Here is a 23,425-nt window from a genome sequence, read left to right as displayed (position 1 = left end):
AAGCCACAATTAGACATTACCTCACACCTGTTAGAGTGACTGTTGTCAAACAGAAGAAATAACATGTGTGGGCAAGGATGTGGAGAAAATGGAACCCTTGTGCACTGTTGATGGGAATGTAAATGCAGCCATTGTGGGAAACAGTATGGATAGTCCTCAAAAAATTAAGAATAGAGCTACCATGGGATCCAGCTATTCCACTTCTGGATATTTATCCAAAGATAATGGAAACACTAACTCAGAAAGATATTTGCACCTACTACTGTATGGTGATGGATGGAAACTAAATTTTTGATAGTAAGCACGGTGTAGTGTATACACAAATTCAATCATAATGTTGTACACATGAAACATGTTATAAACCAATGTTACCTCAATAATGAAATAATCTCTCTTTTCTAAAAAACTAAAAATAAGATAGACTAGTTGATCTTTAGTCCTCTTTCAGACCTAATATTCTCATTCTATGAAAAGCTCAATGCATTTCTCAAAGGTGAGCTAGTAGTAACCCTAACAATGACTTATCGTGAATCAGTCTTAGGGTCATTACCTGACCTCTTTATTTCTTCTATATTTATTTGGCTTCTGCTGGTGCCAAACCAGTGCTTTTTTATTACTAAAGTGCACTTGATGCCGTAACATACCATCTTAGTATCAGCTGGAAATGTTCTTGGTTTAGTTTTATATGACAGGCAGGGTATTTCCACTGGAGTGAAGGGTCTTGTTAAAATCACAAAGCTGGTAGCTTCTCTTCTTGTTACATTGGCTGGACTTATGTATACAATATATGTGTTGATTTCAAATGTCTGTAAGATGTAGAAAACTTCTGTGAAAGAGCTTCTCAATTTTAGGGTCACCAGCTGAATTGTAAGCATAATTGTAATATAAATATTTGTGCAAATATCAAGCTTACTTCGATAATGGAACTACTAGTGATAAAAAGCTCTTTAAGCGGGCTTCCCTGGTGGCGCAGTGGATAAGAATCTGCCTGCCAATGCAGGGGACACAGGTTTGATCCCTGGTTCAGGAAGATCCCACATGCCACGGAGCAACAAAGCCCATGTGCCACAACTACTGAGCCTGTGCTCTAGAGCTTGCGAGCCACAACTACTGAGCCTCTGTGCCACAACTACTGAAGCCCGCAGCCTAGAGCCCATGCTCTGCAACAAGAGAAGCCACCGCAATTAGAAGCCCATACCCTGCAACAAAGAGTAGCCCCCACTCGCCGCAGCTAGAGAAAGCCCGTGTGCAGCAACAAAAACCCAACACAGCCAAAAATAAATAAAATAAGAATAAAAATAAATTTAAAAAAAAAGCTCTTTAAAAAAATGGTGGGGTTGATGGGAGGGATAAATTGAGAGTTTGGGATTGACATATACTTATTACTATATTTAAAATAGATAACCAACAAGGACCTACTGTATAGCACAGGGAACTCTGCTCAGCATTCTGTAATAACCTAAATGGGGAAAGAATTTGAAAAAGAATAAGATATATGTATATGTGTAACTGGATCACTTTGCTGTACACCTGAAACTAACACAGCATTGTAAGTCAACTATAATCCAATGTAATATAAAAATTTTTTTAAATGGTGGGGCAAAGAAACTTACTGGTTTAAATAGGAATTTTCCATATGTGCAAGAAGTCTTGGGAAAAGACCCCTTCTGCTTTAAACAACAGCAGTGTCTTTATTTCTTTACAGACATTACAATGGCAAAATCAGGAAAGTTAATTCAGCAGCAGCTTGAAAAAGAAATGTAAGTAAGAATAAGTCCTGTTGGTTAACTGTATCTCTTAACACTTAGGAAATATGTATATATTGCTTAAGGTCTTCGGTTTTGTATGGTTATCACAATTAGCCTGAAGATTGGTGTGAAATATACTTGTTAAATAATTGACAACGGAATTAATGGAACTGTAAAAAGTATTAATGGGATGTTTATAGATATTTTAAATTTTCGTGGAAAGAAAATCTCAGGTTTATTGCGACTACAGCTCGATTTGTTTTCCCACTGTTTCTAGACCTAGTTTATAGTAGATATGAAAGGATTTAAAAACTAAATTTGAAAGCCATGGAAATTTTTGTTGACAGAATAAGAGAGGAACACTTCAGAAGAATATAAAAATCTATGATACTATTTTGTAGTGTGTTTCTTGTTTTCAAGCTATGTGGTGATATCATTTAGCTTGATTTTAGTGTTTAAAAATTTGTGAATTGAGCTATAAGCTTTTGAATTTTAAGGAATCTATGTCTCTGTGTTCTGCTGATTTGTAAGAGTTAGCTAACAGGTTGCTTACATAGGAGATACAATCAACATTATAATAGAGCAAGTTATGTTTTCTTACGCTATTATGTAAGGATATTTTTAATAAAAAAATCTGATAAGGAAAAATTGTACAAACTCAAATTTTAGTAAATTTTTTCCAATTATCATTTACATTCTCCTTTGTTCATTTAATAAGCACCTATAATTTGTCTAACATATGCCATGACCTGCTCTAGGATGTGACTATAAGAAGTGTGATGTTGTTCCTGTACTCAGGAGCTTAGAGTCTAGTAGAATATGGTTTGCTTCAGGGGTTGACAAACTCCTGCTGAGGGTCTGCCAACAAAGAGTGGTTTTGCATTTTTATAGGACAGGTAAGAAAAGAAAAGTAGAAAAATATGTGGCAGAGACTAAATATCACCCACAAGCCCAAAATATCTAATTTATGGCTCTTTACAGAAAAATTTTACCAGCCCTGTTCTGTCTATTTCTGTGGCTTTTTTTTTTCAATTGAGAATGATATATTCAATCCCATGTGCTTTAAACTTTTTAATATATAATAGAAGAAAAGTTAGCCATTCAATTAGATTTATCAAAGACATCATTCCTTCAAATTGAATATCAAAAGAACATTTTAACCCCTTTATTGAGGTATAATTGATAGTAAAAAGCTGTGAATATTTAATGTATACAACTCAATTTGGGGATAAGCATACACCTGTGAAACCATCATCACCATCGAGGCCATAAAAATATCCATTACTTCCCAGAGTTTCTTCCTACGTACTTCATTATTTGTGTGTGTATGTATTTCATGAGAACACTTAACATAAGATCTACCCTATTAGCAAATTTTAAGTGTACAGTGAATACTATGCTATATATTAGATCTCTAGCACTTACTTATTTGCATAACTGAAACTTTATACCCTTTGACCATCATCTCTCCATTTCCCCCTGCCCCCCACCTTGGTGACCACCATTCTACTCTTTGCTTCCATGTGTTTGACTGTTTTAGATTCCACATATAAGTGTAATTAATCATAATGGTAGTTGTCTTACTCTATGTTATTTCACTTAGCATAATGTTCTCTAGGTCCATCCATGTTGTCGCAAATGGCAGGAATTTCTTCTGCAGGGCTAAATAATATTCCATTGTATATATGTTCCACATTTTCTTTATCTGTTCATCCTTCGATGGACATTTAGGTTGCTTCCATATATTGGCTATTGTTAATAATGCTGCAATGAACATGGAAGGCATATACCTCTCTGAGATCCTGATTTCAGTTCCTTTGGATAACTACCCAGAAGTGGAATTGCTGATTCATATGGTAGTAGTTCTGTTTGTAATTTTTTGAGGAATCTCAGTGCTGTTTTCTGTAATAGCTGTACCAATTTACATACCCACCAACAATGTACCAAGGTTCCCTTTTCTCCATATCTTTACCAACACTTATCTTTTTTTTCTAATGTTAGTAATTCTGTCAGGTGTGAAGTGACATCTCATTGTGGTTTTGATTTGCATTTCCCTGATGAATAGTGATGTTTAGCATCTTTTCATGTACTTGTTGACTATTCGTATGTCCTCTATGTCTGTTCAGGTCCTTTGCCCATTTTTTAAATTGGATTATTTGTTTTTTTTGTTACTGGGTTGTATGTTTTGGGACAGATCCAAAAACATATTGCTAAATCCCATATTTTGGATATTAACGCTTATCAGATATATGGTTTGCAAATATTTTCCCCCATTCCATAGGTTATCTTTTCATTTTGTTGATTCTTTCCTTTGCTGTGCACAAGCTTTTTAGTTTGATATAATCACACTTGTTTATGTTTGCTTTGTTATTTGCTTTTGGTCTCATATCTTAAAACTAATTTCCACAACACCAATGTCAGTGAACATTTTCTTCTTGGATTTTTATGGTTTCAGGTCTTATATTTAAGTCTTTAATCCATTTTGAGTTGATTTTGTGTATGGTATAACATACAGTTTCATTCTTTTGCATGTAGATATCCAGTTTTCCCAGCACCATTTATTGAAGAGACTATCCTTTTCCTATAGTATACTCCTGTCATCCTTGTTGAAGATTAGTTTACTGTATATTCATGGGTTTGTGCTGGGCTCTCTATTCTATTCCATTGATCTATATGTCTTTTTATAGTACCATATTGTTTTGATTACTATAGGTTTACAATATAATTTGAAATCTGGAAATGTGATGCCTCCAGATTTATTGTTCTTACTCAAGATTATTTTGAGTATTATAGTTCTTTTTTGGTTCCATATGAATTCTACCATTGTTTCTTCTATTTCTGTGAAAAATTCCATTGGAATATTGATTGAGATTCCATTAAATTTATAGATGGAGATTTTTTTGTTTGCATTGGGTCTCAGTTATGGCACGTGGGATCTTCGTTGTGGCATGTGGGATCTTTTGTTGCAGCCTGCGGGCTTCTCTCTAGTTGTGGCGCGCAGACTCCAGAGAGTAGTTTGGGGAGAGTGGGCTCTGTAGTTTGCGGCACGTGGGCTCAGTAGTTGTGGTGTGCGGGCTTAGTCGCCCCGCGGCATGTGGGATCTTAGTTCCCTGACCAGAAATAGAACCCACATCCCCTGCATTGGAAGGCAGATTCTTAACCACTGGACCACCAGGGAAGTCCCCTATAGATGGACATTTTAACAATGTAAATTATTCCAATATATGAACAAGGGGCATTTTTCCATTTATTTGTGTCTTCAGTTTCTTTCATCACTGTTTTGTAGTTTTCAGTGTACAGATCTTTCACCTACTTTGTTAAATTTATGCCTAAGTATTTTATTGTTTTTGATGCTATTATAAATGGAATTGTTTTGTTAATTTCTTTTCCTGATAGTTCATTAGTAGTGCATAGAAACAGAACTTGTTTTTGTGTGTAGATTTTGTATCCTGCAATTTTACTGAGTCTGTTAGTTCTCATTTTTGGGGGTGGTCTTTTATGGTTTTCTATATTTAAGATCAAGTGATCTGAAATCAGAGATAATTTTACTTCTTCCTTTCTGATTTTGATGCCTTTTGTTTCTTTTTTGCCTAATTGCTCTGTCTAGGACTTCCAGTACTATGTTGAATAGAAGTGGCAAGAGTAGGCATCCTTATCTTGTTTCTGATCTTAGAGGAAAAGCTTTTAGCTTTCACTATTGAGTATGATGTTATCTGTGGGCTTGTCATATATGACACTTGTTATTTTGAGGTACATACCTTCTGTAACTATTTTGTTGAGTTCTTATCGTGAAAGGATGTTGAATTTTGTCATATGCTTTTTCTGAATCTGTTGAGATGATCATAAGATTTTTATCCTTCATCCTGTTAATGTGATGTATCCCATTTATTTATTTAGGTTCTCTGATGTTACATATATACATGTATACGTACACAATTATTTTATCCTCTTGATGAATTGGCCCCTTTATTATTATATGATAACCTTCTTTGTTTCTTGTGACAATTTTTGACTTAGTCTATTCTGTTGATATTTATGTATTCAGCCCTACTCTCTTGTTTATCATTTGTATAGAATATGTTTTTCTGTCCCTTTACTTTGAACCTTAAATCGAGAGTGCATCTCTTGGAGATAGCATGTACTTCAAGCTTGTTTTTTTATCCATTCATCCACTCTGTTTTGATTGGTAATTTAAACCATTTACATTTAAAGTAATTATTGATAGGTAAGAACTTATTCTGTTTTGTTGATGGTTTTCTGACTGTTTCATAGTTCCTTTGTCTCCTCTTCCTTTGTAATTTGATGATTTCTTTTGTATTGTTATGCTTTGACTTTTTTCTCTTTATTTTGTGTGTCTACTACAGGTGTTTTCTATGTGACTGTCATGGCTTATATAAAATATCTTATAATACTGACAGTCTAATTTAAGCTGATAACAACTTTGTATACAAAAATTTGTATACATTAACTTCTCCTTCCCCCACATTTTATGTTACTGATGTCACAATTTACATCTTTTTATATTGTGTATCCATTAATAAATTATTGTAGTCATAGTTATTTTTATTACTTTTGTCTTTAGCTTTTATGCTAGAGTTAAAAATGATTTATGTGTCACCATTACAATACTAGAGTATTCTAAATTTTAGTATATTCTTACTGTTACAGTGAGTTTTATACTTTCATATGTTTTCATGTTCTTGATTAGTTTTATTTCACCTTGAAGAACTCCCTTTAACATTTCTTATAAGGCAGAACTAGTAGTGATGAACTGCAGCTTTTGTGTGTTTGGGAAAGCTTTTGTCTGTCCTTCATATCTGAAGGACAGTTTTGCTGGATATAGTATTCTTGGATGGCAGGGTTTTTTTCTTTCAGCATTTTGAATATACCATCCCACTCTCCACTGGCCTGCAAGGTTTCTGCTATGAGATCCACTTTTAGTCTTATGGATTTTCCCTTGTTTGTGACAGATGGCCTTTCTCGTAATGCTTTCAACATTCTGTCTTTGACTTTTGTCAGTTTGATTATAATGTCTCATTAAAGCTCTCTTTATGTTTAATCCATTTGGGGTTTTAGGGGCTTAGTGGATCTGGATGTTCTTTTCTCTCCCCAGATTTGGGAGTTTTCTATCATTATTTTTTTAAATAAGCTTTCTGATTCTTTGTCTTTATCTGCTCTTTCTGAGACTCCCTTAATGCATATATCGGTTCCTTTTATGATGTCCCATAAGACTTTCTTCACTCTTTTTTGCTTTTTCTTTTTGTTTTTCTCACAGAGTAATTTCAAGTTACCTGTGTTCAAGCTCTCCAATTCTTTATTCTGCTTGATTGAGTCTGCTGTTGAATTTTTCACATCCAGTCATTGTGTTCTTCAGCTCCAGAATTTTTGTTTTTCATGGTTTCTGTATCTTTGTTGACTTTCTGATTTTGTTCACCTATTCTTTGCCTCATTTTGTTGAGTTTTCTGTGTTATTTTGTACCTTATGGGACTTTCAGATGATTATTTTGAATTCTTTGCCAGGCACTTTGTAGATCTCCATTTCTTTAGGGTCAGTTATTGGTGATTTATCTTCTTCCTTTGGTGGTGTCATGTTTCCCTGATTTTTCATGATCCTTGTGTCCTTATTTTGGTGTCTGCACATTTGAAAAAGTAATGACTTCTTCTAGTCATTATAGACTAACTTTGTCAGAGTAAGCACTTCTCTAGTCAGTCCAGCCAGAGATTCTGGGTGGGCTTGCTGCTGGAGTCCCTAGGCAGGTTGGCCTTGCTTCTGGGTTTGTGGGTGGGTGGGCCTAATGCCTGGGTCCATGGAAACTGGCCTGGAAACTGAATCTGTCATGGCTGGCCAGGTAGGTACCTGTGTCTACTGGGGCTGGTCAGGAGCTAGGTTCCATGACACAGTAGGTGCTCACTTCACTCTCCTTCCCCCGTGTGAATCATATCTCTCCATGCTGCATTGTTCAGGCTTGCAGGAGCAGTAACGTGGGTAATGTGGAACTGTCCTTTCTACCCTCTTCAGTGCATCTTTTCTTATTTCTGTGTTATACCCAGGTGCTGTAATCTCTAACCTGGATTTCTTACCTCTCATGAAGGTATTCTTCTGTGTGGATGGTTATTCAAATTGATGTTTCTGTGAGAGGACTTGAGCTGAAAACTCCCATTCTGCCATCTTGCTGGTGTCACTTTCAGTGGTTTCTGTCCTTTTTGAAATTGCATGTTCATCACCTCTTCTCCTATTCTTGATGTTCACTCTTTTGAGACTGCATATTGCATGTCATTAAGCTAAAAAAATTGGAATTAGCTGATTTGTTTTTCTAAACTTTCTGTTGCAATTGTTGAGAATTATCTTTTGGACAAAAACAGGCATAATATTTGTACATCCATTTTTTTAAACAGCATAGTCCAAGTCTTCCCATGTTTAAAACACATTTTCCTTAGTCCATTTGTTTTTCACTATAAAGGGCCGTAGAAAAACAATACAGAAAAATTGCTGTATTATACGGCAGTGAAATAAAATGTTAAAAAGTTATAAAGGGGCCTTCCCTGGTGGCACAGTGGTTAAGAATCCGCCTGCCAATGCAGGGAACACGGGTTCGAGCCCTGCTCTGGGAAGATCCCATGTGCTGCAGAGCAACTAAGCCCCTGTGCCACAACTACTGAGCCTGCACTCTAGAGCCCATGAACCACAACTACTGAACCCATGCTCCTAGAGCCCATGCTCTGTGACAAAAGAAGCCACCGCAATGAGAAGCCTGTGCACCACAACGAAGGGCAGTCCCCACTCACCGCAACTAAAGAAAGCCCACGTGCAGCAACGAACCCAACACAGCCATAAAAAAAAAAAGTTATAAAGGCTAATATCAGTTAAATTAGGAGTCTAAATTTAGTTTAATCCTGTGTTTAGGAGAACTAGGCCTTATCAGCTTTGAAGCATTTGATAGTCTTCTGAATCACAAGATTTACTATATTTACATGGCCTTACGGCAAGAGCTGAATATAATGTTCGTCTTTTTTTCCTTTTGAGTTGTTTTTTAATTGTAAAATATACTACATGTAAAAGAGTATATGTGCCACATATACTGAGTTTAAAGAATAGTAAGGTGAATACCCATGGATGCACCACCTTGCTTAGAAGGCCCTATGTGCTCCTCCCCAAATGCTTTTCCCTGTATTAATTCTTTGTTGTTGTTTTTTTTACAACTTTATTGGAGTATAATTGCTTTACAATGGTGTTGTTAGTTTCTGCTTTATAACAAAATGAATCAGTTATACATATACATATGTTCCCATATCTCTTCACTCTTGCGTCTCCCTCCCTCCCACCCTCCCTATCCCACCCCTCTAGGTGGTCAGAAAGCACCGAGGGGATCTCCCTGTGCTTTGCGGCTGCTTCCCACTAGCTATCTATTTTACGTTTGGTAGTGTATATGTGTCCATGCCACTCTCTCACTTTGTCACAGCTTACCCTTCCCCCTCCCCATATCCTCAAGTCCATTCTCTAGTAGGTCTGTGTCTTTATTCCTGTCTTACCCCTAGGTTCTTCGTGACACTTTTTTTTCTTAAATTCCATATATATGTGTTAGCGTACGGTATTTGTCTTTCTCTTTCTGACTTCACTCTGTATGACAGACTCTGGGTCCATCCACCTCATTACAAATAGCTCAATTTCGTTTCTTTTTATGGCCTAGTAATATTCCATTGTATATATGTGCCACATCTGCTTTATCCATTCATCCGTTGATGGACACTTAGGTTGTTTCCATCTCCTGGCTATTGTAAATAGAGCTGCAATGAACATTTTGTTACATGACTCTTTTTGAATTATGGTTTTCTCAGGGTATATGCCCAGTAGTGGGATTGCTGGGTCATATGGTAGTTCTATTTGTAGTTTTCTAAGGAACCTCCGTACTGTTCTCCATAGTGGCTGTACCAATTCACATTCCCACCATCAGTTCAAGAGTGTTTTCTTTTCTCCACACCCTCTCCAGCGTTTATTCTTCCTAGATTTTTTGATGATGGCCATTCTGACCGGTGTGAGATGATATCTCATGGTAGTTTTGATTTGCATTTCTCTAATGGTTGATGATGTTGAGTACTCTTTCATGTGTTTGTTGGCAGTCTGTATATCTTCTTTGGAGAAATGTCTGTTTAGGTCTTCTGCCCATTGTTGGATTGGGTTGTTTGTTTTTTTGTTATTGAGCTGCATGAGCTGCTTGTAAATTTTGGAGATTAATCCTTTGTCAGTTGCTTCATTTGCAAATATTTTCTCCCATTCTGAGGATTGTCTTTTGGTCTCGTTTATGGTTTCCTTTGCTGTGCAAAACCTTTGAGGTTTCATTACGTCCCATTTGTTTATTTTTGTTTTTATTTCCATTTCTCTAGGAGGTGGGTCAAAAAGGATCTTGCTGTGGTTTATGTCATAGAGTGTTCTGCCTATGTTTTCCTCTAAGAGTTTGATAGTTTCTGGCCTTACATTTAGGTCTTTAATCCATTTTGAGCTTATTTTTGTGTATGGTGTTAGGGAGTGATCTAATCTCATACTTTTAAATGTACCTGTCCAGTTTTCCTAGCACCACTTGTTGAAGAGGCTGTCCTTTCTCCACTGTACATTCCTGCCTCCTTTATCAAAGATAAGGTGACCATATGTGTGTGGGTTTATCTCTGGGCTTTCTATCCTGTCCCATTGAGCTGTCTTTCTGTTTTTGTGTCAGTACCATACTGTCTTGATTACTGTCGCTTTGTAGTATAGTCTGAAGTCAGGGAGCCTGATTCCTCCAGCTCCGTTTTTCGTTCTCAAGATTGCTTTGGATATTCAGCATCTTTTGTGTTTCCATACAATTGTGAAATTTTTTGTTCTAGTTCTGTGAAAAATGCCAGTGGTAGTTTGATAGGGATTGCATTGAATCTGTAGATTGCTTTGGGTAGTAGAGTCATTTTCACAATGTTGATTCTTCCAATCCAAGAACATGGGATATCTCTCCATCTGTTTGTATCATCTTTAATTTCTTTCATCAGTGTCTTATAATTTTCTGCATACGGGTCTTTTGTCTCCTTAGGTAGGTTTATTCCTAGATATTTTATTCTTTTTGTTGCAGTGGTAAACGGGAGTGTTTTCTTGATTTCACTTTCAGATTTTTCATCATTAGCATATAGGAATGCCAGAGATTTCTGTGCATTAATTTTGTATCCTGCTACTTTACCAAATTCATTGATTAGCTCTAGTAGTTTTCTGGTAGCATCTTTAGGATTCTCTATGTATAGTATCATGTCATCTGCAAACAGTGACAGCTTTACTTCTTCTTTTCCGATTTGGATTCCTTTTATTTCCTTTTCTTCTCTGATTGCTGTGGCTAAAACTTGCAAAACTATGTTGAATAAGAGTAGTGAGAGTGGGCAACCTTCTCTTGTTCCTGATCTTAGTGGAAATGCTTTCGGTTTTTCACCATTGAGGACGATGTTGGCTGTTGGTTTGTCATATACGGCCTTTATTATGTTGAGGAAAGTTCCCTCTATGCCTACTTTCTGCAGGGTTTTTATCATAAATGGGTGTTGAATTTTGTCAAAAGCTTTCTCTACATCTATTGAGATAACCATATGGTTTTTATCTTTCAGTTTATTAATATGGTGTATCACATTGATTGATTGCGTATATTGAAGAATCCTTGCATTCCTGGGATAAACCCCACTTGATCATGGTGTATGATCCTTTTAATGTGTTGTTGGATTCTGTTTGCTAGTATTTTGTTGAGGATTTTTGCATCTATGTTCATCAGTGATACTGGCCTGTAGTTTTCTCTCTTTGTGACATCCTTGTCTGATTTTGGTATCAGGGTGACGGTGGCCTCGTAGAATGAGTTTGGGCATGTTCCTCCCTCTGCTATATTTTGGAAGAGTTTGAGAAGGATAGGTGTTAGCTCTTCTCTAAATGTTTGATAGAATTCGCCTGTGAAGCCATCTGGTCCTGGGCTTATGTTTGTTGGAAGATTTTTGTTTTTTTTTTGAGGTATGCGGGCATCTCACTGTTGTGGCCTCTCCCGTTGTGGAGCACAGGCTGCGGACGCGCAGGCTCAGCAGCCATGGCTTACGGGCCCAGCCGCTCCACGGCATGTGGGATCTTCCCGGACCAGGGCTCGAACCCACGTCCCCTGTATCGGCAGGCGGACTCTCAACCACTGCGCCACTAGGGAAGCTTGTTGGAAGATTTTAAATCACAGTTTCAATTTCAGTGCTTGTGATTGGTCTGTTCATACTTTCTATTTCTTCCTGATTCAGTCTTGGCAGTTTGTGCATTTCTAAGAATTTGTCCATTTCTTCCAGGTTGTCCATTTTATTGGCATAGAGTTGCTTGTAGTAATCTCTCATGATCTTTTGTATTTTTGCAGTGTCAGTTGTTACTTCTCCTTTTCTAATTCTATTGATTTGAGTCTTCTCTCTTTTTTTCTTGATGAGTCTGTCTAGTGGTTTATCAACTTTGTTTATTTTCTCAAAGAACCAGCTTTTAGTTTTATTGATCTTTGCTGTCATTTCCTTCATTTGTTTTTCATTTATTTCTGATATGATCTTTATGATTTCTTTCCTTCTGCTAACTTTAGGGTTTTTTTGTTCTTCTTTCTCTAATTGCTTTAGGTGCAAGGTTAGGTTGTTTATTCGAGATGTTTTCTGTTTCTTAAGGTAGGCTTGTATAGCTATAAACTTCCCTCTTAGAACTGCTTTTGCTGCATCCCATAGGTTTTGGGTTGTCCTGTCTCCATTGTCATTTGTTTCTAGGTATGTTTTGATTTCCTCTTTGATTTCTTCAGTGATCACTTCGTTATTAAGTAGTGTATTGTTTAGCCTCCATGTGTTTGTATTTTTTACAGATCTTTTCCTGTAATTGATATCTAGTCTCATAGTGTTGTGGTTGGAGAAGATACTTGATACAATTTCAGTTTTATTAAATTTACCAAGGCTTGATTTGTGACCCAAGATATGATCTATCCTGGAGAATGTTCCAAGAGCCCTTGAGAAAAATGTGTGTTCTGTTATTTTTGGATGGAATGTCCTATAAATATCAATTAAGTCCATCTTGTTTAATGTATCATTTAAAGCTTATTTATTTATTCCTTATTTATTTTCATTTTGGATGATCTGTCCATGGGTGAAAGTGGGGTGTTAAAGTCCCCTACTATGAATGTGTTACTGTCGATTTCCCCTTTTATGGCTGTTAGTATTTGCCTTATGTATTGAGGTGCTCCTATGTTGGGTGCATAGATACTTAAAATTGTTATATCTTCTTCTTGGATCGATCCCTTGATCATTATGTAGTGTCCTTCTTTGTCTCTTCTAATAGTCTTTATTTTAAAGTCTATTTTGTCTGATATGAGAATTGCTACTCCAGCTTTCTTTTGATTTCCATTTGCATGGAATATCTTTTTCCATCCCCTTACTTTCAGTCTGTATGTGTCTCTAGGTCTGAAGTGGGTCTCTTGTAGACAGCATATACATGGGTCTTGTTTTTGTATCCATTCAGCCAGTCTGTGTCTTTTTGTGGGCACATTTAATCCATTTACATTTAAGGTAATTATGGATATGTATGTTCCTGTTCCCATTTTCTTAATTGTTTTGGGTTTGTTGTAGGTCTTTTCCTTCTCTTGTGTTTCTTGCCTAGAGAAGTTCCTTTACCAGTTGTTGTAAAGATGGTTTGGTGGTGCTGAACTCTCTCAGCTTTTGCTTGTCTGTAAAGATTTTAATTTCTCCATCAAATCTGAATGAGATCCTTGCTGGGTAGACTAATCTTGGTTGTAGGTTTCTGTCCTTCATCACTTTAAATATGTCCTGCCAGTCCCTTCTGGCTTGCAGAGTTTCTGCTGAAAGATCAGCTGTTAACCTTATGGGGTCCCTTGTGTGCTATTTGTTGTTTTTCCCTTGCTGCTTTTAATATGTTTTCTTTTTATTTATTTTTGACAGTTTGATTAATATGTGTCTTGGCGTGTTTCTCCTTGGATTTATCCTGTATGGGACTCTCTGTGCTTCCTGGACTTGATTAACTATTTCCTTTCCCATATTAGGGAAGTTTTCAACTATAATCTTTTCAAATATTTTCTCAGTCCCTATCTTTTTCTCTTTTTCTTCTGGAACCCCTATAATTCGAATGTTGGTGCGTTTAATGTTGTCCCTGATGTCTCTGAGACTGTCCTCAGTTCTTTTCATTCTTTTCTCTTTATTCTTCTCTGCAGTAGTTATTTCCACTATTTTATCTTCCAGGTCACTTATCTGTTCTTCTGCCTCAGTTATTGTGCTATTGATCCCATCTAGAGTATTTTTAATTTCATTTATTTTGTTGTTCCTCATTGCTTGTTTCCTCTTTTGTTCTTCTAGGTCCTTGTTAACTGTTTCTTGCATTTTCTCTATTCTATTTCCAAGATTTTGGATCATCTTTACTATCATTATTCTGAATTCTCTTTCAGGTAGACTGCCTATTACCTCTTCATTTGTTACGTCTGGTGGGTTTTTATCTTGCTCCTTCATCTGCTTTGTGTTTTTCTGTCTTCTCATTTTGCTTATCTACTGTTTTTGGGGTCTCCTTTTTGTAGGCTGTAGGTTCGTAGTTCCCGTTGTTTTTGGTGTCTGTCCCCAGTGGCTAAAGTTGGTTCAGTGGGTTGTGTAGGCTTCCTGGTGGATGAGAGTAGTGCCTGTGTTCTGGTGGATGAGGCTGGATCTTGTCTTTCTGGTGGGCAGGTCCACGTCTGGTGGTGTGTTTTGGGGTGTCTGTGGACTTGTTATGATTTTAGGCAGCCTCTCTGCTAATGGGTGGTGTTGTGTTTCTATCTTGCTAGTTGTTTGGCATAAGGTGTCCAGCACTGTATCTTGCTGGTCGTTGAGTGAAGCTGGGTGCTGGTTTTGAGATGGAGATCTCTGGGAGATTTTCGCCATTTGATATTACGTGGAGCTGGGAGGTCTCTTGTGGACCAGTGTCCTGAAGTTGGCTCTCCCACCTCAGAAGCACAGCATTGACTCCTGGCTGCAGCACCAAGAGCCTTTCATCCACATGGTTCAGAATAAAAGGGAGAAAAAGAAGAAAGAGAGAGAGAGAGAGAGAGAAGGAGGGAGGGAGGGAGGAAAGAGGATAAAATCAAATAAAATAAAGGAAGATGAAATAAAATAAAATTGTTAAAATGAAAAATAATTATTAAGAAAAAAAATTTTTTTAAGGAAAAAAAAGCGGACAGATAGAACCCTAGTACACATGGTGAAAGCAAAGCTATTCAGACAAAATCTGACGCAGACGCATACACATACACACTCACAAGAAGAGGAAAAGGGGAAAAAATCATAAATCTTGCTCTCAAAGTCCACCTCCTCAATTTGGGATGATTTGCTGTCTATTCATGTATTCCACAGATGCAGGGTACATCAAGTTGATTGTGGAGCTTTAATCCGCTGCTTCTGAGGCTGCTGGGAGAAATTTCCCTTTCTCTTCTTTGTTCGCACAGCTCCCGGGGCCCAGCTTTGGATTTGGCCCCGCCTTTGTGTGTAGGTCGCCGGAGGGCGTCTGTCCTTCGCTCAGACAGGACGGGGTTAAAGGAGCAGCTGCTTCTGGGGCTCTGGCGCACTCAGGCCGGGGGGGAGGGAGGAGCACGGAGTGCGGGGCGGGCCTGCGGTGGCTGAGGCCGGCGTGACGTTGCACCAGCCTGAGGCGCGCCGTCCGTTCTCCCGGGGAAGTTGTCCCTGAATCCTGGGACCCTGGCAGTGGCGGGCTGCACAGGCTCCCCGGAGGGGAGGTGTGGAGAGTGACCTGTGCTCGCACACAGGCTTCTTGGTGGTGGCAGCAGCAGCCTTAGCATCTCATGCCTGTCTCTGGGGTCCGCGCTGTTAGTCGCTGCTCGCGCCGGTCTCTGTAGCTCGCGCCGGTCTCTGTAGCTCCTTTAAGCAGCGCCTTGTTTTTTTCTTGCCACCTGCCTGCTTGAGTTGGTATGTCAGTCTCCTCCTGCCCTTGGACTGGGCTTTACACCATCAGTTATACTGGTTCTCAGGCCTTTGGACAGGGACTGGAATTATAACCACTCGCTTTCCTGGGTTTCCAGTTTGCAGATGGCAGATGATGTGATTCTTAGTTTCCTTTATCACTCATATTTTTCTGGGCAGTTAAAGCATTTTTCAGTATGAGGAATATATAATCATGGTTCTCTCATTGTCCAGAACTGGGCACGTGGCCACGTCCAGCAGCAGTAGATACTGACTTCTTCTTCTCTGGGCTCCAGCCTGCTGTCCCCACAACTGTCGCGGCTTCGGCCCCCGGGGCCCCTCCAGAGCCGGCAGCCTCAGTGAGGCTGCCCTCCCCTCGGGCTCCGGGGCAGTTCCATGACAGCGGAGGGAAGAGACCCCGAGCCGGGAGTTCCAGCTCTGTGGAAACGCGGGCTCCGTTCTCTAATTATTTGTTTTTAAAATACGTTTTACATCTATGTGTGTCTTTCTAAGCAAGGTATTTAGTTTTCCTGTGGATTCTTCACTAGTTTTCATGAAATCTTACAGCACCAAGAAACACTTTATTTTGTAAGAAAGCAGATTGTCAGCCTGTATTCCTCTGCTTCTGGACAGCAGAAAGGGGGAGAGAAGTAGACAAATGAGCCTTGCTTTTGCAATTCTTATTAGGGCCAGCAGGTGGCAGTTAAGTGACTTAAATTGGGAAAGTGTTAGTGGTTAAAGAGATTGGAGAATAGTAATTGTACCCAAACTGGATATGAGAGTCTGTAGTTTCTGGATTTCTAAGCTCTGTATCCAGATAGACTCAAGGTAAATATAAATACCCTATCTACCCACACTTCACTTTCAGAAACTTTTCAGAAAGGTTTTGTAATACTTATAGCGGGTAATTTAAAACTGTATCTTAAAATGGCATCATGCAGGAAATGCTAGTAGAAGGGGGCACTGGACTGGAAGAAGGTTGGTGTGACCTTGGTTCATTAGTGCCCTCCTGTCATCTGGCCATGTTAGGTTGGATCCGTATCCTGTCTGTCCAAGAGAGTGACCTGTAAATGCAAATATTCAGAAATCCTAATAGCATAATTGACAGTTTTATGATGAAGTATTTAAATGAGTGCTGAAATATTTAGGAATTAATATGACTTCCTAAAGGCCTTTAATTGTTATATAAAAATTAAGCTCTTTTTGCTCCCTGACTCATTTTCCTTTTGTCTCACAGCAATACCTTACGAGTCACCCGTTCTGCTGCCCCCAGCATACTGGACAGTTCTAGCACTGCCACTGCTCAACTGGGAAAGAAAGGCAAAGAATTTGAATTCTCACAGTTGCCCCTCAAAGTGGAGTTCCTGGAGTGCAGTGCCAAGGGCGGAAGAGGGGACGCTGGCTCTGCTGACATCCAGGACTTGGAGAAGTGGCTGGCTAAAATCGCCTGAGGGCCAGATGCAAACACAAGACGCGAATGTGTATGTGTGTGACTGACAGTTTTGGAAAAGGATGTGGTGGTCTGGAGTTGATAAAGAAGGGGTACAAATATAGTTAGGAACTTTTCCTTGTTCTGGAAACAAATTATTGTTGAAACCAGTGTGGAAGTTTTTAAGTTCAGTTCTCCCTTATTGCTTTCAAGCTAGTTAGTTTTATTTGATTCGTGTCTTCCCTTTTCAAAGTGTATGTAAGGTCCCTTTAGCATATGCTTGATGTAAGGTCAAGGTCTAACAAGCCGACCTCACGTAGAGAGGATATTATCATGAGAATATAATATCATCTAAAATGTTTTCTTGTCCTCTGCTTCTGTGCTTTGGTCTCTTTTTCCTGGAAACAAACCTGTCTGTGTATGGAACTGGGTGATTTCCAATTGCCTTTGACATTCATGGGCAGTACATCATCTAGTCCTCTGTGAACTTTCAGATTTGTAGGTGCAATTACAATATGGTCTCCGACATGTGAAGGAAGGTTGAAAACAGCAGGGCTGTGTTGACAGTGGTCTGTTCTTCATCAGCTCAGTGACTTGTCCACACTCCAGCCTCATAGCACTTAGGTTTCAAAAACATGTTGTGAACCCTAGGAGTCGTCCCCAGGTGATAGAACTATAAGTGCTAAATCCCCAAATGCTACTAAAATGTACACTAGAAATGTACGTTCTAGTGGTTTCCCTTAACTGGGGAATACGTGGAGATTTAGAAGCTGTTCTGTTTTTCTGGATGCGTGAATGCTCCTGGGCTATCTTCATGTGCTGTTTGATGAGCTCCTATCTTGTACTGTCAGCTTGAATGCTGTGGAACAAATACAAAATGAAAAAAGTTCTCTGTAGATTTTTAAAGTGCATGTTCACTGATGGTTTAAGAAAAATGGCATTTTCAAAGTGATGTTCTTCGCTGTCTTCTTAAATGTATGGCTTTTTTAATGGCTTTTATAAATGATTAATACATTTCTTGGTAAACAAAACAGCCTGTCTAGCTTAAAGCATTTAAATAGAGTGGTAGAGTAGGTACAAAAGGGAGCACGTTTTAGGATTCAGGCCCAACTCCAAGTTTCCAGGGCCTAATGATTGCAGTGTACATAAGAAGAAACTCTTCAATTCCTAGCTCACACACTCAGGGACAAGCCAACTAAAGCCTCAAAGGAGACAAGGGTGGCTGTGGATAAGTGAGACACTAATCGCAGAGCAGTGTGGGAAGTGCAGTTAACAGGAGAGGCGCAGGGTGCTCCAGGAGTGTGCAGTGGGGCGCCTAACCCAGTCTTGAGGGATGGGGAGAGGCAAAGGAGAAAAGCATGGAGCTGATGACGTCCCAGTGAGTGTGGCCCCCACGTACATACACTACGGCCCAGGCCTCTGCCTCCTGTCTCCCCTTCCTGTGTGTCACTCTGGCTCCGAGTGAGGGGACCCCAGGGCCCCTCCTCCCCCGCCCGCACACCCTGCATCACACACCTTGCTGCTGGAGTATGAAATAAACCCAAGCTCGCGCGGAGAAGACGTTAAGAGAATGACCGTGGCAGGGTTCTTAACTGGGAAGCCTCACTGCTGCTAATGTTATTACTGTCTTTTGGACTCTTTCTTGCCCTTTCCTTATTAGCCAAGTAGTAATTTAAGGAAGTGGGTAAGATCAGTGAACCGGAAGCCCAAAAGGAATCTGATGAATGTGACATGTTCACATAATCATAGGTAATGCTCACCTGAATAAACATCAATGGCTTGATGCTTCCGTTAAGAGGCATGTGTGTTCTCTCAGCTTTTTTGATGTTTTTTTCTGGTAATAAACTGTTTTACTTTATTGGAGGAAGGAATACACAGAACAAGTGACTTGAAGAAGGGGAGCAAGGTTGAATTTTATTCAAGACTTAAAGATGATCTTTTGCAAAAGTAAAGTTATGTCTCAAACAGTGATTCTCAGATGTTAGTGTGCATCAGAATTAACTGATGCTTGTTAAAGAGCTCACCTGAGGACCCTGCTTCTGAACATTCAATTCAGCAGTAGATCGGGTGTGGTCTCAGGAATCTGCATGCTTAACGTGACCTCTACCAAGCACCTGGGGCTCCTGGGCGCACCCTCACAGGTGATGTGGCCTCCTGTAGTATCATGCGTGCCTTTAGTGTGTTTCGTTTCTAAGTTCTTTGGGCCACAAGCCCTGTGTAGTTTTGCTCACAGGGTGAAGGAAGCAGGCAGGCCGCATAGTCCCATCCTGCTTCCTAACCCTGTGCCACAGTCGTCCCACTCTTGTGGGTCTGGGCCAGGGTGAGGTCATGGTGACTAGTCCTTGGGAGCTTGGAAGGGTTTTCAATGGGAGGTCAAATTATTTTCTTGTGGCACTGAACCCGTTCAGCCAAAGTAGGCCCATTTCTTCATGGGATGGGAGGCGAGTATGGCCAGAGTGGAAAGAGGGATGTCAGGTCACAGGGACCAGCAGACTAGGCATGACTGTATGTCACAGGTGAGACAGCTGTGGCTTGAAACACCTCCTTGGGAACACGGCAGTGTCTGAGCCACTGCATGTTGGGGCCGCTGAGACCTGCTCCCGGGGCAGCTGCCACCTGATGTGAATGGCCCTGTGCCCTGCGAGTGGGGAGGGGCAGGCGTGGTGTGGTGCCGGTGTGGAGACAACTGTGACGAGCAAGCCCTGGGCACTCACTGTCCTGGTACATACCACCCGCTTCCGGAATGGGGTCTCCGTGGGTACTGAGCACACCCGCAGACTGAGGCCGCCTGTTTCTTCCAGCTCTTTCAACACTTTCCGAGCATTTTGGGGCCTTGGTAGCCCCTCTGCTGCCAGGTGCCTGACGGTTTGCTGGGATCTTAGCTCCTGACCAACAACAGCTGCTATTGCTGGGGAGACCCTGAGGTCTGCTCCTTATATTTCCCCACGCCCTGTGTCTCAGCACCCTTGGGATTCCAGTGGTCCTGCTGTGTGTGAGGCACTTGGCTATGTTCTATTGGTTTGAGATCATTTCAGCCAGAATGTTATGCTTTTTTTTTTTCTTTCTTAAGGTTTGATTTAGAATGGAATTATCAAAGCTTCAACTGGTTATGCCCTTTCTCACCTAAAGGTGCATTAGCAGCAGTTTAGATGCTAACCTCTTCTATTTCAGCCCTTCAGTTACTTAAAGGAAGGTGGTTGGTTACCTCACCTGACTTCTGCACAGGCCAGTAGTCCCACTTCCTTGTTCAACTACGAAGCCCTAAACTGTTGACTACTCAGAGAGCCGTGTATGGCGTTTACTCATTCAGAAGACGCCAGGCACTGTACCCAGCTCCGGGAATACTAAGTATGGCACAATTCCTGCTTTTATGGGCATATGGTCACTTTCTGAGGTGAAGAAATGTGCCCTTTCCATGCGGCCCCTGCTCTCCCCTCATTAGCATGGGCTCCATCTTAGCTGTACTGAGCCGCACCCACCTCCCCCCACTGCATGGGCCCCAAGGTCAACTGTCTCAGGGCTGCCCTCACCTTCGCCCTTTCTCGTGCTGCTGCGCCACCCTTGCAGCCCCAACCTGACCCGTGTCTCAGTGTCTCCTGCGATCCCAGCATCCACCCTGTGGTCCTGTCGTGGGTGAGGCACTTGGTGTTCTTTTGACTTAAGAGCTTTTTGTTTCAACTAAAATATGCTTTTTTTAAAAATTTGCAGTTAGCACAGGATTATCAAAGCTCCTGTCTGCACCCTTGGTCACTGGACAGCAAAACACAGCTACAGTGTTAGGGAAAGCCACCTTGAGCGACATCCCTTGATGGCAAGCAGGGCACTCCAGGTAGGACATTCACCACAACCCTAATCTTCACATTCACGTCTGGGGAAGCCCAACAGTGCTTCCTTCACCCGCGGGGGAAGGGGTTGCTGGGCGTCCGTGTAAGCACCATGCTAAGGGAGGTGACCCACCCCCCTTCCTGTCTGCAGTCACGTGGCCCTGAACACCACGGTCTTGGGGAATGACTGCTTGTCCGGAACAGCTTTACTCTGGCTTTGATCTGGTCCGTACAAGCATGTGCACTTTGGCTCTCAGGCCCGGTGCCTCCTCTACCTTACAGTTTACACCTGGCAGCCAGGAAAGTTAGGCTCAGTGGGCAGGGACACCTAGTTCCTGTTCCTCCTAATCAGAGATGGCTTCCTTGAGGTGGCAGATTGGAGGGTGTTCCAGAAACTTTAGTACCTTTAAAGGGGAAAGATAATTTTAGTGAAGTTGAACTTGAGGAAGAATAAGACCTGGTGAACTTGGCCTTCCCTATAGCCCCAGGATTCCCAGCATTATCAGACCAGGGCAATTCTGGGCTAATCTTGGCCTTCGTGTCCTCTTTGGATTGGTCCTACCACTCTCCTGGCCTTCAGGGTATTTTTTAGTCTGGAGGTGACTGAGACCTGAAGGGCCGTCTCAGGGAGGTTCTCTGATTGGTGTGGGGTGCCGCTGGAGGGGTACGAGGCAGCGTAGTGTCATCTGAAAGGTGATTATGGTTCACCTTGAATTCTTGCCTTTAAATACTTTCTAGAAATCACCAGAAGGGAGATCCAGCGCCTGTACCCACCCTTCCTAACCCTCATCCATGGCGAGTGGAAAGCAGGGATGACAGGAGGTATCACACAGCCCTGAGTCTCAGTTCTGCCTGGAGTTTCCATCAGCCTTTAGGCAGAATGCAGATTATGGAAGTGTGTGGATTTAATCTTATTAGTGGGTCCTGCCTTTTCCCCCTTCTGAATTGGAAAGCCCAGCTGAACAGAAGGGAGAAGCAAAGGGCTTTGGATGGTGAACACACCACCGGGACATGAGAGGAGGGTCTTCGTGGAGAATGCACTTGAAGAAACCTGTGTTGTCCACACCATGCCTTGCCCCCCCACCCATATATGACTGCACCACTTAGAAGCATTAGACAAGAGCCTTTGTGTTGAGAATTAGGACAGTTTATTGTTTGATCAACATGCTGAGTCTTCCACATTTTACACAGTTTTATGTAAAGTCAATGTGGCCATTTAAATCTGCTGAGCCAGTGAGAGATGGAAATGCCACCCTCTGTGCTCCTCACGGCCAATCACTTTTATGGGGACGGGCGAGGGGGAAGGTGACACACACGTGATACAGGCTGGCCGTCGATGTATGGAGGCTTCGCACTGGAAGGTCTGAACCCCACTGCAAGGATAAACCACGCCCTGCCTGGAGTGTCAGCCACACAGGGAGGCGGGGGGTCTGGTGTCCAGGGAGTTTACACACTGAGAGCTCAAGGTTTCGGAACACTGAAACAGTCCATTTCAAACAAAAAGTCCAGAGGGTGCCCTGGTCTGACAATCAGAGTGGACTTGGGGACTGGCCCTTCTTTGCAATGGAGGAGCCTGAAATGCACATGGGTTCTTTCCTGCCTCACTCGGCTATGCCGGACAGACTTACATCCGAACCAGAGTAGAGATGGCCTGAGGAGCACGCGTGCCCAGCAGCCCTGTGTGCCAGCGCGCCGTCACATTTGTTACACACAGGTCAGCAATGGATGAAGGTGGAAACACCTTGGTTCTGACTGCTTCTGGCTTACTGGGTGACCGTAAGCAAGTCACCCTTTTCGGTCTTGGTTTTCCTGCCTTGGCATAGGAAGGGTTCTGAGCTCTCCACCTCGATCAGCCGTAGCCAGGGGACAATGCCTCACATTCTTGGGGGAGAGGTAGTTAGGAAACTAGTGCGCGCGGGTTAATGCACAGACACTTCAGCTCAGCTGCCCTTTGTGTGGCTCAGACATACCTCACAGCCCTCGGCTACCTGTTCTCACATCCTGACATCCTCACCCGCCTTCCGCCATGTGAAGGAATGAGGCTGCTCTGCCTGCAGGACACCGAAGCCAGCGGTGCCATTACTGTCACACCTGGTACTTGTGGGCAGGGGCTCCCAGCACTGACTGGCCACCAGGAAGACAGAGACATTGCACTCAAGATGTGTTCTGCACCCTTAGCTACCACCATACAACCCTTGTTTCTGTTGCCTGAGACACTGGAACTGATCTGCCCATTGTTCCTCGAACCTGGGACATTCCAGACCGATTGGGGATGCTGTCAGGAAGAGAGTCGTGACGACGATGGCAGGGAGGCCTCTGACTGAGTCAGCACTTGCTCGCCTTGGACCACACAGCTGCAGTTCTAGCACTCAAGATGCTGGTACCACACTTTCGCTCCGGCACGTGTGTGCATTCATAAATATGCTTCCTGCTTTTCCCACCGTGTGCTCAATTTTTCAGATGCCCACAAAACAGGAGCT

The 23,425-nt window shown here is 41.5% G+C and overlaps 1 protein-coding gene across 1 annotated transcript in view; it reads left to right on the top strand.

The window, feature by feature from the left end:
- LOC132520934 (serotransferrin-like) overlaps window positions 1–18,916 on the top strand; it is a 74,753-nt gene extending 55,837 nt beyond the window's left edge. Inside the window, 2 exon segments of the mRNA XM_060149817.1 lie at window positions 1,706–1,760; window positions 16,930–18,916. Coding sequence (XP_060005800.1) covers window positions 1,706–1,760; window positions 16,930–17,143 — 269 coding nt within the window. The 3' untranslated portion in view covers window positions 17,144–18,916.
- Window positions 18,917–23,425: the final 4,509 nt, after the last annotated feature.

Source organism: Lagenorhynchus albirostris, chromosome 5, assembly GCF_949774975.1.
Source record: "Lagenorhynchus albirostris chromosome 5, mLagAlb1.1, whole genome shotgun sequence".
NCBI lineage: Eukaryota > Metazoa > Chordata > Mammalia > Artiodactyla > Delphinidae > Lagenorhynchus > Lagenorhynchus albirostris.
This window is presented reverse-complemented; position numbering and strand designations above follow the sequence as displayed.